Source organism: Podarcis pityusensis (genome assembly GCF_964106645.2).
Source record: "Podarcis pityusensis genome assembly, chromosome: 5".
Classification (NCBI taxonomy): domain Eukaryota; kingdom Metazoa; phylum Chordata; class Lepidosauria; order Squamata; family Lacertidae; genus Podarcis; species Podarcis pityusensis.
Window position 1 is genome coordinate 35,847,188 of NC_138032.1, and position 18,133 is coordinate 35,865,320.

The window sequence follows — 18,133 nt, forward strand, 5'->3', positions numbered from 1 at the left end:
GCGCCCCTCTTCTCTGTTTGGTCCGGAAAAGAGCACGAGGGGAGGAGCAAGCGGAGAAGCGAGCGGCGCTGCCTACCGAGAAGTGCGCGAGATCCCGTGGGCCCCGTTCAAGGTGAGCGCAGAAAGGGCGACTGCAAGGACGCGCGCGCACGCTGGTGTATTTCTGGGCTTGGCAACGTCTTTGGCTGCAGCCGGTTTCTAGAGAGCTGCCTGCTCTCCGGAGCCTAGCGGTGCCTGGGTCTCCACTTCCCTGCCGGTCTTAAACACCAGAATCAGCTCCAGGCAAAGGGCGAATCTAGGTCTGACACCGCGTCTTGCTCAGACACCCATCGCGTTCACTTTATGTTTACACCCAAACAGTGACTTGGAGGGACCTGAGGTTTCCTCCTCTTACCGCAAGATAATCCGCGGCCAATAATAACATGCCTAATGGAGCTTCACAAAGGAAACAGCCATGTTAATCCGTTACAGCAAAATAAACAAATACACACCCACACCCACAGGCTTATAATACATGCCAGCTAAGTGCATGGCAGCTAAAGAGTGCAGGAGAGGATACCTCCTTGGGCCAGAACGCTTGCGATCTTAAAAGTTCAATATAGGAGATCGACAGAAGGAGGAGAGGGAAGTGGAAGCAGGGAAGCAACAGCATTTGTTTCAGTTGCATTTGCTTCAGTTACCGGCTGAATTTGAGTAGGGCAGGCAGGGCCGGATTTAGGTTTGATGAGCCCTAAGCTACTGAAGGTGACATATACTGAAAGTATGTGTCCAGCTGTCCTTTGTCAACAACAAATTTTCATTGTTTTTTTGTGTTGACTATATCCTATATGTTTCAGTTACAGATGGGTAGCCGTGTTGGTCTGCCATAGTCGAAATAAAAAAATTCCTTCCTGTAGCACCTTAAAGACCAACTAAGTTAGTTCTTGGTATAAGCTTTCGTGTGCATGCACACTTCTTCAGATACACTGAAACAGAAGTTACCAGATCCTTCTATATATTGAGAAGGTGGGGAGGGGTATTACTTAGAAGGGTGGTGGGAATCGGAGATTGGCAGATAGCTGAGATGAGCCTGTTGACGACTCTTAACGACTGTAATAGGTCTTACAGGAAAAGGCAAGGGGTGAGAAGGTGAGAAATGGCTTAGTCATGTATAATGAGATAAGAATCCAATGTCTTTGTTCAAACCAGGTTTCTCCATTGTTTTAAGTTTGGTAATGAGTTGTAATTCAGCAGCTTCTCTTTCCAGTCTGTTTCTGAAATTCCTTTGTAGTAAAACAGCTACTTTGAGATCTTGTATAGAATGTCCTGGGAGATTGAAGTGTTCTCCTACTGGTTTCTCTGTTTTGTGATTCTTGATGTCAGATTTATGTCCGTTTATTCTTTGGCGTAAGGTTTGGCCTGTTTGTCCAATATAGAGAGCTGAAGGACACTGTTGGCATTTGATGGCATACACAATGTTAGACGATGAGCAATTAAATAGTCCCGAGATGGTATGTGTGATGTTGTTGGGGCCAGTAATGGTGTTGTCCGGGTGTATGTGGCAGCAAAGTTGGCATCTGGGTTTATTGCAGGCTCTGGTGCCAGTGTCCGTGTTAAGTCTGGTTGTAGTATTATTGTGGGTTAGGAGTTGTTTAAGATTGGGTGGCTGTCTGTAGGCAATGAAAGGTCTTCCTCCCAGAGCTTGAGAAAGAGAACTGTCATTGTCCAGGAGAGGTTGTAGATCTCTGATGATGCGTTGAACTGTTTTAACTTGGGAGCTGTATGTGATGACTAGTGGAGTTCTGTTATTTTCTTTTTTGGGTCTGTCTTGCAGCAAGTTCTCTCTGGGTATCAGTCTGGCTCTGTTGATCTGTTGTCTAACTTCATCTGCTGGGTATTTTAGTTCTGAGAAGGTTTGCTGTAGATCTCTTAGGTGAGAGTCTCTGTCTGTAGAATTGGAACAGATGCGGCTGTAACGTAGTGCCTGGCTATATACAATGGACTGTTTGGTATGTTTGGGATGGTAGCTAGAGGCATGTAGATATGTTTGTCGGTCAGTTGGTTTACGGTATAAGGTGGTGTCTATGTGTCCATCCTGTATTTTTATAGTAGTGTCCAAAAAATGTATTTCTTGCATAGATTGATTCATTGTAAGGTTGATTGTGGGGTGAAAATCATTGAATTTCTGGTGAAAGGTGTCCAGGGTCTGTTGACCATGTGTCCAGATGATAAAAATATCGTCAATGTATCGTAGGTACAAGAGAGGTTTGAGTGGGTAGGAGTTTAGGAAACGTTGTTCTAAAGAATAAACGGACATAAATCTGACATCAAGAATCACAAAACAGAGAAACCAGTAGGAGAACACTTCAATCTCCCAGGACATTCTATACAAGATCTCAAAGTAGCTGTTTTACTACAAAGGAATTTCAGAAATAGACTGGAAAGAGAAGCTGCTGAATTACAACTCATTACCAAACTTAAAACAATGGAGAAACCTGGTTTGAACAAAGACATTGGATTCTTATCTCATTATACATGACTAAGCCATTTCTCACCTTCTCACCCCTTGCCTTTTCCTGTAAGACCTATTACAGTCGTTAAGAGTCGTCAACAGGCTCATCTCAGCTATCTGCCAATCTCCGATTCCCACCACCCTTCTAAGTAATACCCCTCCCCACCTTCTCAATATATAGAAGGATCTGGTAACTTCTGTTTCAGTGTATCTGAAGAAGTGTGCATGCACACGAAAGCTTATACCAAGAACTAACTTAGTTGGTCTTTAAGGTGCTACAGGAAGGAATTTTTTTATATCCTATATGGTAATTTATGGACCTAATAGGTATCTAAAGCCATTTGCACATAACAAATAGGAGCTTACACAACACAAAACACTGTTGCTGTAGGTAGGTTTTATTTTATTTGTTTTTTATCTTATATTTTGGAAATGTACATCCAGTTTTTTTCCCCTTTAATTTTTTTGGGGGGGCCCAAGAGAGTGGGGCCCTAAGCTATAGCTTGTTTAGCTTATACAGTGGTACCTCAGGTTAAGTACTTAATTCATTCCGGAGGTCCATTCTTAACCTGAAACTGTTCTTAACCTGAAGCACCACTTTAGCTAATGGGGCCTCCTGCTGCTGCCGCACTGCCGCACGATTTCTGTTCTCATCCTGAAACAAAGTTCTTAACCCAAGGTACTATTTCTGGGTTAGCGGAGTCTGTAACCTGAAGCGTCTGTAACCTGAAGCGTATGTAACCTGAGGTACCACTGTACACAAATCCGGCATGTAAGGGCAACCTCTGGCACTCCAGATATTGCTCCCAGCATCCATTGCCATTGGTCATCTTGATGCTGGTTCTGATAAGGGTTGTATAGAAACAAGAGGGTTGTGCTTTCTTGTTGTTTCTTAAGTTCTGTGTCCTGAAGCTATCCTGCCCTTGATCGTGATCTTTCACTTCCTGAAGGAGTTCTCTTTTCCCATGAAATGAGATAGCTGAAAATAAAATAAATTGAGTCGAGTGCCTTTCAGAGGAAGTTGATCAAACTGGGTGTTTATTTTGCTTTTGCAATTCAGGTTCTTCATGGCTGTTGTTTGCAGCCTTGTCCGGCATTTCCCGTTCAGACACCACTGGTCCTTACCAAGGTTGCAGATCAGATGCCAGAGAAAAGCCTTGAATGTGTGGACATGTGGGTCCCCCCGGTCCAAACTTAAGAAAGAAGGAACAGGGCCATTGAAGAGAGAAGTGCTCATCATGCCTCCCATCCGATGGAGCATCAGTCACTTGCCCAAGAGATGTCTGCATGCTACCCAGTTTCACCTCCAGGAAGTGATGCTCACCAGTGAGCGATATGGGGTGCAGAGGCTTCCTTTTGCCCATGTTTCCAGTACTGATGTCTCTTTCTTTGAAAACCTTATGCCTGGCAGAGTCATCACAGATTTAGATGAACTGAAACTCTTCAACGTGGACTGGCTGAAGTCTGTAAGAGGTACGTTATTTTGGCAAACTGCTTTAAGTATTTTCTACACCAGCCCAATTGGGTTGGACTACAAATTTCATGGCTCTGCTATCTGGGGCTGATGGGAGTTGTAGCCAAAACACCTGGCGAGCATCAGGTTGGGGAAAGCTGAGCTGTACTTCCTGGAAGCCGTTCTCCAGAGTTTGAGGCAGGAGTGTTTCTCAGCATCACCTGGAGATTCTGGGGACTGAACCCTGGACCACGTGCTCTGCCACAAGGCTCCAGCCCTTCCCCTTAAGGCTATAAATCTGCAATGTACTTTTTACTACATGCACATGAATTTTAGCCATATTAACCAGCACAGGTATTTTTTTATTTGGGGGGTGGTAGGGGAAAGCGTAGTGCGGGCGAGCTTCTCTTCTATTTTAGAATGTTGTACTATTTTATTGTTGTTAGCCACCCTGAGCCTGGCTTTGGCTGGGGAGGGCGGGATATAAATAAAATTTATTATTATTATTATTATTATTATTCCAGTTTCAAATGAATGTTCTCACATCTTGTTTACATTACAGGCTGCAGTAAAATACTGTTAAAGCCACGGACAACAGCAGAAGTATCTGAGATTCTCAGGTAACAAAAAAACTGTGTTTCCGTGAACTCAATAAACAGCATTAGAGATGTCTGTATTTAGGAGACTGTGCCTTACTTCTGTCTCGCTCAACTATGTTTTAAGATATGCACAGTGGTACCTCTGGTTGCGAACGGGATCCGTTCCGGAGGCCCGTTCGCAACATGAATAGAACGCAACCTGCAGCAGCGCATCTGCACATGCGCAGGTTGCAATTTGCCACGTCTGCGCATGCGCGCGACATAATTTTGCGTGTCTGTGCATGCACAAGCAGTGAAACCCGGAAGTAACCCTTTCCGGTACTTCTGGGTTGCCATGGGATGCAACCTGAAAAAACGTATCAGGAAGGAAATGTAACATGAGGTATGACTGTATATTATCTTGTTTTTCATCACTATGAGTCATATTCAGGAGTCATATGATGGTATCTCAGAGTCCTTTCTTATGTGTCTCTCTCTGTATCCACTCTGATAGACAGAGCCATATGAACACCCAGTAAAAGCGTTAGGTCAGTACTCTTTAAAGAGAAGTCTGTACAGTGGTACCTCGGGATGCGAACGGGAACGCAAGGCGCGACAGCGTGTCTGCACATGCAGGGTTTTGCCGCTTCCGCGCATGCGCGTGACGTCATTTTGAGATTCTGCGCATGCGCGAGCGGCGAAACCTGGAAGTAGCGCGCTCTGTTACTTCCGGGTTGCTGCGGACCGCAACTCGAACGCACTCAACCCGAAGCACATTTAACTCGAGGTATGACTGTACTCACCTTCTTTCCTTCCTTTTCTCTCTGTGAGCAGCAGCTGAATCATATAGAGCAGTGATGGCCAAACTTGGCCCTCCAGCTGTTTTGGGACTACAATTCCCATCATCCCTGACCACTGGTCCTGTTAGCCAGGGATGATGGGAGTTGTAGTCCCAAAACTGCTGGAGAGCCAAGTTTGGCCATCACTGATATAGAGTCCATCACATTTGAAGGTGGTCTGTTCTCCTGTCTAGCAGCTTTTACCATTAGGAAGATTCTTCAGCTGTTAGCTGGAATCTGCTTCCCTACAGTTTCCTCCCATCCCATTAGTCTTGTCCTCTAGAGTAACAAAGAGCAAATCTTAGCCTTTAGTGTGTTAGCTAAACTGGGGGGAAATGCCTCCATAAATATGGTATTCTGTTTTTGTTTTTATTACTAAATAAGTTAATTGATGATAGATGAGATGATTTCAAATAGAATATGGTTCCTAACGTGTATGTACTGTGAATCTAAAAGCTATAGGAGTTTTTTCTTAGTCTTTTCCTATGCACTTTTCTCCCTCTCCGCTTATTTCCCCCCTCCTTGCCATCTGTATGATGTTTAAGTGAAAACACCATGAAATTAAACTAAGGGTGAGCTAGTTGCCCACCCCTGTGTTAAAGGGATGCATAGCATCTCAGGGCTCATTCACACAAGCAGGTAGATTGGTGTACAATCATGTGCCAAAAAGTGTGAACCCAGAGCACATGCAAGACAGCTTGCAGCCACTTCCAAGATCCTGGCCAGACTTCCCCCCCATCACTACTACCATCTTCATGTGTACCACTTAATTTACATTTGCGTGGCACCTTCATATTCTTTAGGATTTTGAATCTCAACCCACTATTTGAAGTCTTACTGCAGTAATGGGATTAGTATGCATCTTAAAACTATTGAGTAGTAGCAGCCAAGTTTACTCTTGAGTCAGTCTAGAAATTTGATCTTAAAAAAAGACTTTTTCGTTTCACTAGGATCGCCTTTTCAAAGGCATTATAATATGCCCTTAGGAACAAGACCCCATGGGCAAAATGTGTTCCCTTTCAGGTACTGCCATGAGAGGAACTTGGCTGTGAACCCTCAGGGGGGTAACACTGGCCTCGTTGGGGGCAGCGTCCCTGTCTTTGATGAGATCATTCTCTCCACAGCTCTTATGAACCAGATCAGCAGCTTTGACGACGTTTCTGGTAAATATATCTTCCCAGGGCAGGGGAAATGGCTACACTATCATCCTCTAAAGATTGCCATTCTCCTAAATTACGGAGTAGGGAGTGTGGCCCTGCAGATGTTGCTGGTCTGCAACTCCAACCATCCCTGGCCATTGGCTCTCCAAAAACATATGGAGGGTAAACAGGTTCCTCAACCCTGTCTTAAGAGTTTCCATCAGGGCGGACAAAATGGGAGGTTATTGAACCCTGAATGGCAGAGCTGATTCCTCCCTCTGCCGATAGCAATGGGATGTAAGCTCAAGTAAAGGGGAGGCGGAGGTGGTTTTCTATTCAGAAGTGTTGGGAGGTCATTGCCTAGTAGCACAAGCCAGAAATAACATGTGGAGAGCAAGAAGTGTAATTCTGGCATTAAATGAAAACTAGACAATGGTGCCAGTAAACAAACAAGAAAACCCACCTCATAGATACTTGATGCTGAGGCTGTTTGGGGGGTGGGGGGTGGAGAATGTTACTTCCTTGCCAAGCCTCTGATCCCCCTCTGACAGACAGTAGATCTCTTTGGGTTTAAATTACGCCAACGAAAAAGGAAGTTTGCCTCCGTTTCTCAGACTGTAACTGGATACTGATTTTTCAGGAATCCTTGTTTGCCAGGCTGGCTGCATTTTAGAAAACCTCAACCAGTACCTGGAGCAGCTGGATTTCATCATGCCGCTTGACCTCGGAGCAAAGGGCAGTTGCCACATTGGAGGGAACGTGGCTACAAATGCCGGTGGCTTGCGGCTCCTGCGCTACGGCTCTCTGCGAGGGATAGTCCTAGGACTAGAAGTGGTAAGGTGAAACTTTGAAAGCTGCTTCCCATATTTTATCATCTTCTTGTCCTTGACCATTGGAGGGATGAACTAGAGACCCACAAAGCCCTTGACCTGATATGTCACTGCCACAAACATGGGTGGGAAGTCCAGGACATCAGCAGATGTTCATCCTCATCATGCCACTGAGCTGGGTGGGGAGGTTTCAACCTCTCTGCCTACTCAGCACCACCATCGGGATACAGATTATTTCCTCCTCCTCACTCACCAGGTGATTGTTCTCATGAGCAGTTGTGAAGGGAGAAACTGTATCTGTGTCCTGTGCATGAACCTGCCTGTCTGCCTGCATATCTTCCCCATGTGTGTATGCACACACTGGTGTGTATGTGTGCGCATGCTGTGGTGTGTGTATGCTAGCTGTGGGTGGCTGTGCCCACTTCATTACCCCACTGGGACATGGTCCCCTGGAGATGTGGGAAGGTGGTGACTTGGCCCTTGGACCCCAAAAGGTTAGCCACCCCCATCATTCAGCCCGGACACTGAGGTCCAGTCCAAAGGCTTTGTGGCAGTTCCCTCACTGTGAGAAGTGAGGTTACAGAGAACCAGGCAGAGGGCCTTCTCAGTAGTGGCACCTGCCCTGTGGAACGCCATCCCATCAGATGAACAACTATCTGACTTTTAGAAGACATCTGAAGGCAGCCCTGTTTAGAGAAGTTTTTAATGTTTGATGTTTTATCATGTTTTTAATATTTTGTTGGGATCCGCCCAGAGTGGCTGGAGAAACCCAACCAGGTGGGTGGGGTATAAATTATTATTATTATTATTATTATTATTATTATTATTATTATTAATTTCACTCCCACTTCAGATGCGCATACTGTTAATTACTGAATTGTAATCTCTTCATTCCATTTCAGATCCAACTCTGCTACTGTATTGTCTTTTTAAAAAGTTCCCTCCTGAAATATTCTGTGTGATGGCAACTAATTAATCTAATTGAAAATGTTATGTTTAATCTTATTGTAGCCTTTTTAAAAAACAAAAACACACACCCTCTCAAATATATCAAGGAATTATCTAAGGATGTCCTCTTCCAGGTGCTGGCTGATGGCTCTTTGTTGAACTGCTTGGCATCTTTGCGGAAGGACAATACTGGCTATGACTTGAAGCAGTTGTTCATTGGGTCTGAGGGGACCTTGGGCGTCATTACGGCAGTTTCCATTCTCTGCCCACGAAAACCCAAGGCTGTGAATTTGGCATTTCTTGGTAAGGGCCATTCTCCTCTCTATTTTCAGAAGTGTTATTTGTAACTACTAGTGGTATTTTAGCAAGACTAGACTTGGACACAACTCCGCTTATGGTGAAACTGTTACAGCCCTCGAAGACAAATTGGTTATATTTATATTTTGTTTCCACTGAATATGATGACTGACTTATTAGGAAAGGTTGGGATAAGAACAGAGAACGCAATTGGCACAATCAGCAGGGTAAGAGCAGAAAATTCAGTTAACGTAACCAGCAGATCACTCTTCACATATGTCTGGAATAGTTCTGGGCTGAGCTTCAAAATCAGGGTGTGTGATGGTCCTACAGGCAGCAGGGTGAATTGCCTGCCTGGCCCAAAGGTTGCAGATATTGCCTGTCGCCCATATAGCCTGGTGGACAATGCTGGGGTGGAGTCAGTGGTCGTGGGATGTGTTGGCAGCAATCACATGGGGAAATGTAAACATGAGGTCCTGGAAGCAAAATTTAGGCGGCTAGGTAGGATGCCTGATTCAGCAGGCTCGCCATACTTTCTTAATAAATTCACTGAGCCAAGGAACTGTCAATAAGTTATAGCCGAATCCTACCCTGCTCTACTCAGAAGTTATTCCTATTACATTCAATGGGTCTTATTCAGGTAAGTGGGGTTAGGATTGCAGCCTTAGGCTATTTTATGGGTGTCATTCCTAAAGCTGCTGTTAATGTTGTTTTGCAGCATGGAAGTCTCCAGCCTGAAGAATGTTTTTGGGGGGGAGGGGGGAGAGTTCTGTGTTTATCAAATACCGTATACACTTTAGTATAAGCCGACTTCTTCAGCACATTTTTTATGCTGAAAAAGCCCCCTTCGGCTTATACTCGAGTGAGGCGGGCAGCGTCGGCGGAGGGACGAGCGGCCCGAAAGGAGCCCTTTCTCGCCGCTGGTCCCGCTGCCCGCCTCTTGCAAGGGCAGGCACAGGAGCCATGGTTGGGAGAGGTGCTGCGTTGTGCTTCTCCCAACCACGGCTCCTATGCCTGCTCTTGCAAGCGGCAGAGGCAATGGCAGAGAGACGAGCGGCCCGAAAGGCCTTTGCCGCTGTCTTCCTTCTCCGCTCCCGCTACCACCAGGTTTGTGGTGTGGTGAACCGGCTTATACTCGAGTCAATAAGATTTTCGCAGTTTTTTGTGCTAAAATTAGGTGCCTGGGCTTATATTCGTCTTGGCTTATACTCAAGTATATACGGTAAGTTGTCCTTTTCATCTTTCACAGTTTTGCACACATGTGGGTCCTTTCTAGAAGGCTTATTGATGTGTATAGGTATGATGTCATGTTTCCTCCTAGTAGTTTTTTTGTTTTTTTAATGCAACTTTCTTTTCATTGTTTTATGTTTTCCTTTGTGTAAAGGTTGTCCAAGTTTCTCTCAGGTCCTGAAAACTTTCACTCTCTGCAAGGGCATGCTGGGAGAAATCCTGTCTGCCTATGAGTTCATGGACAACGAGTGCATGAAGCTGGTTGAGCAACACCTCAAATTAACCAACCCAGTTTCAGGTACCAGCTAGCCATATGTAAAATTCACAGGAGGGATTCCTTCACCGATTCTGTTGGGGATGTGGGGGGCGGGGAATAGAATCAAATGGTTGAATTGAAATGTACAGGTTCCCTAGGAGCTTTCTGTGCTTGCTGCAACTCAGTTGTCCGCTGTAATCTTGAATGCATTCATTGCTCACATTCACGCTACATCATGGATTTTGTAGTCTTAAATAGAATAGAATTTATTATTTATACCCCGCCCATCTGGCTGGGTTTCCCCAGCCACTCTGGGTGGCTTCCAACAGAGTATTAAAATACAGTGGTCTGTTAAACATTAAAAGCTTCCCTAAAGAGGGCTGCCTTCAGATGTCTTCTAAAAGTCTGGTAGTTGTTGTTCTCTTTGACATCTGGTGGGAGGGCGTTCCACAGGACGGGTGCCACTACCGAGAAGGCCCTCTGCCTGGTTCCCTGTAACTTGGCTTCTTGCAGTGAGGGAACTGGCAGAAGCCCCTCGGCGCTGGACCTCAGTGTCCAGGTAGAATGATGGGGGTGGAGACGCTCCTTCAGGTATACTGGACCGAGGCCGTTTAGGGCTTTAAAGGTCAACACCAACACTTTGAATTGTGCTCGGACCTGTGCACACATATTATACCTGATGTTGCCATGCATCAATATTTTTGTTGTTTTGTTAAACTTCTTATTCAGTGTTTACACATTGTTAACAAGCATTACACACATACATAATGTTATCTGTATGCACCTTTCCATAGTTGAAGCCATGCTCAAGGCGGCTTAAAATACATACAGTGGTACCTCAGGTTACATGCGCTTCAGGTTACATACGCTTCAAGTTACAGACTCCGCTAACCCAGAAATACTACCTCGGGTTAAGAACTTTGCTTCAGGATGAGAACAGAAATCATGCTCTGGTGGCGTGGCGGCAGCAGGAGGCCCCATTAGCTAAAGTGGTGCTTCAGGTTAAGAACAGTTTCAGGTTAAGAACGGACCTCCGGAACGAATTAAGTACTTAACCTGAGGTACCACTGTAATTACAAACATAACAAAAGTAGTTAGAAACAATAAATGACATCAAAAAGTACACAACCAAATTGAATCCATTTCCATATAAATCATAATAATATATAAAATAAAGATACCAAAAATTAATATCAAAAACAGCAAGAACCCTCACCCCTGCCAATACCCCAGCCTATGCATTTTTTACACCATATGTAGTTGAAATTTCTCTATCATTTTCACAAATTCACAGAGCCATCTAGGGAAGGTGTGGGCAGGAGAATCTGGAAACAAAATGTTTAAACCAAATTCCACTTTTTCTGAATTTTGGCAACTAGTCTAGTAAAAACAGGATATAGGCCAGGAAACTGTGTCATGTGAGGCATTCCGCAGATTCATTTTTCTTTGGGGATTTCTTTTAGGTTAGAAATACTAGAGAAACAGATTTTTGATTAAAAAAAACCAAGATGGCTGCTAATGTGACTTCAGGAAAAGGCTTTTTCCTCCTGTCCTTTGGTTGAACCATTTTGGGCAGGTTGGCAGGATTCACTGAAAGTGTCTTTTAAAAGATCCAAAATTTCCGAGAAACACCGTTTTCTTAACTTCTGCGTGGTGCAGCAGGAGTCACTCCAGTGAATATAGTGTGGTTTTTAGCTGTTGCAACTGATAGTGACAGTCTCCTTTCTGATTCTGCTTTTCCAACTCCAGAAAGTCCTTTCTATGTGCTAATTGAGACTTCAGGTTCCAATTCTGCCCATGATGAGGAAAAGCTGAGCCACTTCCTGGAACATGTCATGGCCTCTGGTTTGGTAGTAGAGGGAACTCTGGCTTCAGAAGATAAAAAAATAAAGGTAATTTCCCATTTCTCCCTAACTGTGCTTGAGTTGGGGCTCTGATTTGAATCTGAACTGCGTACCAATGTATGTGCAACTATTGGTGTATGTGGCATACACCAGTGATCCCATCATCAAATAGTCAACCCTGTCTAATTAATTAATTAATGTTTTACTTTTACTCAATTTATGTCCCTCCCTTCTTAAAGGAGCCCAAGGAAGCAAACACCGAGAGACAAAATAATACAAGCATATTCAAAACAATTCCAAGGCAGGTGCAGACTGGGAAAGATTTCAGCTTAAAAAGCTTGAAAGAGGAAGGTATTCAGTAGGCACCAAAAAGGCAGTAGAACCAGCACTGCCTAATATTAAAGGAGGGGATTCCAAAGAGTAGCTGCCGCAAGATGGAATACCGTGTTCTTATATTGTTCAGAATGGACTTCCTGATAAGATGGTACCTGCAGGAGTGCAAGTGATCAGTTGGGTATTTAAGAGGTGAAATGATCATTCGGATCTCCAGGTCTCAAGCTCTGTATGACTTGATACACCAAAACCAGCACCTTGAATTTAACTTGGTAGCTAATTGGCAGTCTAATCTCCGTGCAAAACAAATCAGGACAAATGCTGAAACATGTCCTTTGAGACTTGTGTGTAGCTGGTCCAACTGGAACGCTGCAAAGGAAGATTTAAGCTGCTGTGGAATCGCTCACTGGAATGACAAAATAATGTCAGCCCAGCACTAAATAAGCTTTTGGTGATTTGTTGAAGCCAGCCTAAGCTCATTATTCTTTGAAGATTAATTGGTTCTTTTAACATAAACGCCTAAGTATCCGAGATGACTTAGCCAGCAGTGCCCAGATAGCAGTTCACCTTTGTAAAGCCATCCATGTGGAATGAAAACAAAAGCATTTCGTTTTCCATCCAAGTCACTGCTTGGGTCCATTGCAGGCGCTGTGGGCTTTGCGGGAACGGATCACAGAGGCCTTGACTTGCGACGGATCCGTTTACAAATATGACATTTCGCTGCCTGTGGAGAAACTCTATGATCTGGTGACGGACATGCGGACACGGCTGGGCAGCAGTGCCAAGAACGTGGTGGGCTATGGCCACCTAGGTAAGCTGGAATGTGCTTGGAATCAAATGGCCTTTACTGATTTGGATTTAGGGTTTTTGTTTTTTTTTAATTATTAAAGTTTTCTTGGTTTACAAAGGTAAACCAAGTTTTTTTCAAGTTACATTTTTCCATAGGTCAGTTTCATTCGTTGAGAGGACTTAGAGTTCTTATAGCAAAGTGCTGTATAAGGAAGTCCTTGGTTCACCTCTCACCTGCTCTAGGGAGTTGGACTAGCAGGGACTGAGCAACAGGGTGAGCTCCCGTTGCTCGGTCCCTGCTCCTGCCAACCTAGCAGTTCGAAAGCACTTCAAAGTGCAAGTAGATAAATAGGTACCGCTCTGGTGGGAAGGTAAATGGCATTTCCGTGTGCTGCTCTGGTTTGCCAGAAGCGGCTTAGTCATGCTGGCCACATGACCCGGAAGCTGTACACTGGCTCCCTCGGCCAGTAAAGCAAGATGAGCGCTGCAACCCCAGAGTCAGCCACGACTGGACCTAATAGTCAGGGGTCCCTTTACCTTTACCTGACTTACAGAATGGGCTCCCCAGGGTAGGTCAGTTGGTGCCAACTGTGATGTCATTATGACAACTGCGAAATAAATTTTTATTCCCCATGGGCATTCCAGCGCCTAGTGTGAGCTAGTCTTTATTTGCTCTGTCAATAACAGAACAAATCTGTTATGATTTGTTCTGCATCTTCAGCTGTGGTTTTTACCTATTTTTTGTTTTATTCCTTTTTATTGCACTGTTAGCTTACTGAAGCATGGCCTCTAGAAATCCCTTGGACCATGAATACCCAATGTGTTGCCCTCCAGACGCTACAACTCCCACCAGCCCTAGCCAACGTGGTCAGTGGGATAATGGGAATTGTATTCCAGCAACATCTAGAGGGCGCCACATTGTCTACCTTGCTTTTAGACAAATATACTAATGAATAATCTTCATTATATTTTAAAATAACCCTCTTCTCTAGAAGAGGAATTAGGCAGAGCCACTGCACTGCTTGCCCAGTAATTTAATGTGTTTTCTGCTTTCTCTTTTGAAACCCACTGATTTTGGGACTTTGCTTTGGCAGGAGATGGAAACTTGCACCTGAACATCACAGCAGATTCCTACAGCCATTCCCTGCTGGAGGCTATTGAGCCATTTGTATATGAGTGGACTTCCCAGTACCGTGGGAGTATCAGCGCAGAGCACGGTCTAGGCTTCAAGAAGAAGCATTATATCCACTACAGTAAACCCCGGGAGGCAGTCCTTCTCATGCAGCAATTCAAGGCCATGTTGGACCCCAAAGGGATTCTAAACCCTTACAAGACATTGCCAGTTAAGGGGGCATGATGGTGACTATGAAGAACAGGATCAGGAGACCTTTGCGTGGAGGTTGTCTAGCATGGGAGCTGTAAGCAAATTGTGAAACTGCAACGTGAAATGGAGGTTTGCTCCCCACCCACCCCCAACAAACGAAATAGTAAAGGAGTTGAATTGTCCTCCCAGTATTATCTATCTACCAAGCTCTGAATTATCCGAGAAGCAGAGAAGACAACATTTGTTTTCTAAGGCTCTTTCTTTCAAAGCTTCCAGTTGCTCCCCATTTTTAGGGCTTTGTTTTTATCTGAATACAATGTGTAGGAGTGGAACTTGGGATAAGAGAACAATTTTCAGGAGGAAATTCATGGGATAGCTTCTCTTTCCTTCTTGTTGCAGCTGCATACATTCAAAACACAAGTTGACAGCTGCAGGATTTGCAAGGACACTGAAGAAGATAAGAGGGTATTCTGTGCTTTGAACCAAGTGTGGGAAACATTTTACATTTCTTCATGGAAAAATAAAACCTGTAATGAAAACATTACCTCAATTTCTCTACGTTTTAAAGCAGCCCTTCTTTATAGGTTCCCCATTCTTACTCTACGAAAACTTAAATTGGAGATTGGAAACCTGTGGCCCTCACATCACCATCATTACTGACCATTGGCCATGTTTCCCTGGGGTTGATGGGAGTTGGGAATCCAAAACATCTAGAGGGAGCACTGGGTTGGAAAAGGCTGCTCAAGTTGTCTTCCTCAACCTGGTGCCTTTCAGAGGTTTCAGGCTACAACTCTCATCAACGCCACCTAACAGCCGGTCACTGTTTTGTGACTGCTGAACATGTGTCCTGCCTTCATTGGGCTGTTGGGGTTCCACCCCCCTTTCCCTCCTTAAGAATATCTACTTCACCGAATGTTGGTGTTGCCTGAAGCCTGCTACCTCCCATTTGTGTGTGGATGGTACGTTATAATTTAGCTGCATAATGAGCCATACTTAGATGGTGAACATGGTATCCGTGTGCACTGGTACCTCTGGTTACGAACATAATTCGTTCTGGTGGTCCGTTCTTAACATGAGGCATGCTTTCGTTAATGGGGCCTCCCGCTGCCACTGCACGATATCTGCTTGCACTCCAGGGCAAAGTTTGCAACTAGGAGCATCTACTTACATGTTAGCGGAGCTCGTCTTCGTAAGGAGGATGGTACATAACAGGAGGTTACACTGTATTTGATACTTGGTGGAATGTAAGAATCTTTGTTAGACAGTGGGGTTTCTTGGGTGGGTGGGGCTATAGTTCAGTGGTTAGAGCACACTCTTGGCATGCAGAAGGTCTTGGGTTCAATAACCTGCATCTCCAGTTAAAAAGATCAGACGGCAATTGATGGTAAAGGCCCTGAGGCCAAGCAGAGCCACTGCCTGCCAGAGTTGACAGTTCTGAGCTAGATGGACTAGTAGTCCCGACTTGGCATAAGGCAGCTCCTTGTGTTCTAACGCGCTCATGCAACCACTTGATTGACACCCAGTGCCCTTTTAAATATGGGAGGGGGGATTATTGGTTTGTTTTTGTTCTTGATTTTATTATGTATTTTATATTTTTAATATTTCAATTTTATGTTGTGAACCGCCTGGGATCTACTGGTGTAGGGTGGCATACAAATTTAATAAATAATAATAATGACTTCAGCATGGCCATAGCTCAGAGGACAAATAACCCCCTACATTGACTTCCAGTTCCATCAGCCTGTGGCAAAGCTGTTGTGCTCATGCCATTGGCCCGGCTCCCCATTGAAGCCTCAGTTTGGCTTTTGGCGTATCTCCACATTCTGGTTGGGACGGAATAATAATAATAATAAAGGTTTGCATGTTCAGAACTGTAGGAGTTACCATTTGGTCACTATACTATAATTAACTAGTGCCTCTGGCACTCATAGTTACAAATGAATTCTGTTAAACTGTGGAAACTATTGTACTTTCCCAGGTGTGAAGTGTAGTCCTTTTACTCACAAGAAGCTTCTTGTTTCATTCACAAAACATCCATCAAAGGTGGGTGGTAAATAAACAAATAAAAAGCAAGTGAGCTTTTAATGTGTAAAGCAGGAGTCAGCAAACTTTTTCAGCAGAGGGCCGGTCCATTGCCCTCAGACCTTGTGGTGGGCCGGACTATTTTTTTTTGGGGGGGGGGAATGAACTCCTATGCCCCACAAATAACCCTGAGGTGCATTTTAAATAAAAGCACACATTCTACTCATGTAAAAACGCCAGGCAGGCCCCACAAATAACCCAGAGATGCATTTTAAATAAAAGCACACATTCTAGTCATGTAAAAACACCAGGCAGGCCCCACAAATAACCCAGAGAATCATTTTAAATAAAAGGACACATTCTACTCATGTAAAAACACACTGATTCCCGGACCATCCATGGGCCGGATTTAGAAGGTCGGATCCAACCCCTGGGCCTTAGTTTGCCTACCCATGGTGTAAAGAGAGGAGGATTAATGTGTAACGCTCAGAGCAGCAAGTCCTGATTTCTGCCGCCTGGGGGTGCTGTGACAGCTGCCACCCTTGGGAGAAAGCCACACTAGGCTTTCAAATCAACACATGGTAGGCTTGTGTGAAATTCTTTTGAGGAAATGATTTGGAACTAATGTTGCTGATGAGAGTGGCTATTGAGAATGGAAGTACATCCTTCCCAATGCCATAGGAATCTTAAGTGTTGTGCAGTATGTTGTTGTATTACAGTATATTCTTTGTGCCACTGTTTGCAGTCCCTTTTAGACCAAGAATAACTACGTAACCGCATAAGAAATTGATACGGAAAGGGGGGGGTGCCTTCCTTCACCCTTCCGCCAGTCACTAGAGGGTCCGAGATGATGACCTCAAGGGCACCCAGCCCGCCCTACATCCACCCCTCAGCCCCACACCGTTGCACAAGCACCACACCCCACCCAAGCCCCAAAATTAAAGTGCCTTTCCCTCTTTCCACACGGGCGAAATAAGCCCAAACTCTTAAGCCTCTTTCTCTTAAGCCTCTCTCTCGCTCCATCTTTATCGTGGGTTGACCGTATCAAACTGTATCCCCATTCGTTTCAATGGCTGCGTTCTACCCAATCAGAACCATGCATTCGCTTTGCAGAGCTAGCTCAGCGAGCTCCTGCACGCCTCATTTAACCTCTTGACAAGCTGCTGACGGCTCCCCGCTGGGAGAACAATGGAACCGAAACTCGTGAACCCATAAAAGTGTCAAATCTTGCAACAATGTATCTATTTTGTTTCCGACTTCAATTATCAATATAAGAATGGACTAAAAACTTCTAAAATTCGTATAAAATCAAGCGCAGCTCTGATTTCCTTGATTTTGGTGTCGATCGACTCAGTTTCTTCAGGACTCCATGACACCTCCCCTGCCTCCATAATCCCTCAAGCGAGGAGTCACGTATTCAGGAAGACCCTAATCCAGTCAAATCACTCTGCCCAACCTTTCCTCCAGGCAATGCCAGGTGGCAGACTTTACATACTTGGACTATTGTCTTCTCATCACCGGTACTCAGGAAGCGCTTATCCGTGCATATCTCCAGCTCTGCATATTCCCCCTCCCTCCTCCATATGTTAATCTGTGTAACCCAACCTCTCCTTAAAATATTCATGATGTAATCTGTGTAACCCAACCTCTCTCTAATGTATTCATGATGTAACTATGATGTATCTTGCACTGTATTCTGGGACATGGAGGGAAGTTTCAAAAGTTCATGTCACCCCTTTCTCGGGGTTCAATCTCACCTT

At 44.6% G+C, this 18,133-nt stretch overlaps 1 protein-coding gene across 7 annotated transcripts; it reads left to right on the forward strand.

Annotated features, from left to right (window-relative positions):
- D2HGDH (D-2-hydroxyglutarate dehydrogenase) lies at positions 1-14,901 on the forward strand. Of its 7 annotated transcripts, XM_081006613.1 has the most exons (10): positions 1-112; positions 3,552-3,964; positions 4,507-4,564; positions 6,385-6,524; positions 7,141-7,334; positions 8,413-8,581; positions 9,960-10,103; positions 11,811-11,953; positions 12,884-13,049; positions 14,122-14,901. In XM_081006613.1, exons 2-10 carry the CDS (start codon positions 3,559-3,561, stop codon positions 14,382-14,384), a joined length of 1,683 nt encoding a protein of 560 aa, XP_080862739.1. In that variant the 5' UTR covers positions 1-112; positions 3,552-3,558; the 3' UTR covers positions 14,385-14,901. The 7 variants fall into 7 exon arrangements, with proteins under 7 accessions (XP_080862739.1, XP_080862745.1, XP_080862740.1 ...); XM_081006619.1 differs by lacking the exon at positions 3,552-3,964 and having other exon boundaries at positions 93-112; XM_081006614.1 differs by lacking the exon at positions 1-112 and having other exon boundaries at positions 3,905-3,964; positions 6,486-6,524.
- Positions 14,902-18,133: the final 3,232 nt, after the last annotated feature.

Coding starts and splice junctions, on each gene's coding strand:
- D2HGDH (XM_081006613.1), top strand. CDS start 3,559: ATGGCTGTTGTTTGCAGCCTTGTCCGGCATTTCCCGTTCAGACACCAC. Junction 3,965..4,506: donor CTGGCTGAAGTCTGTAAGAG/GTACGTTATTTT, acceptor TTTACATTACAG/GCTGCAGTAAAATACTGTTA. Junction 6,525..7,140: donor CAGCTTTGACGACGTTTCTG/GTAAATATATCT, acceptor CTGATTTTTCAG/GAATCCTTGTTTGCCAGGCT.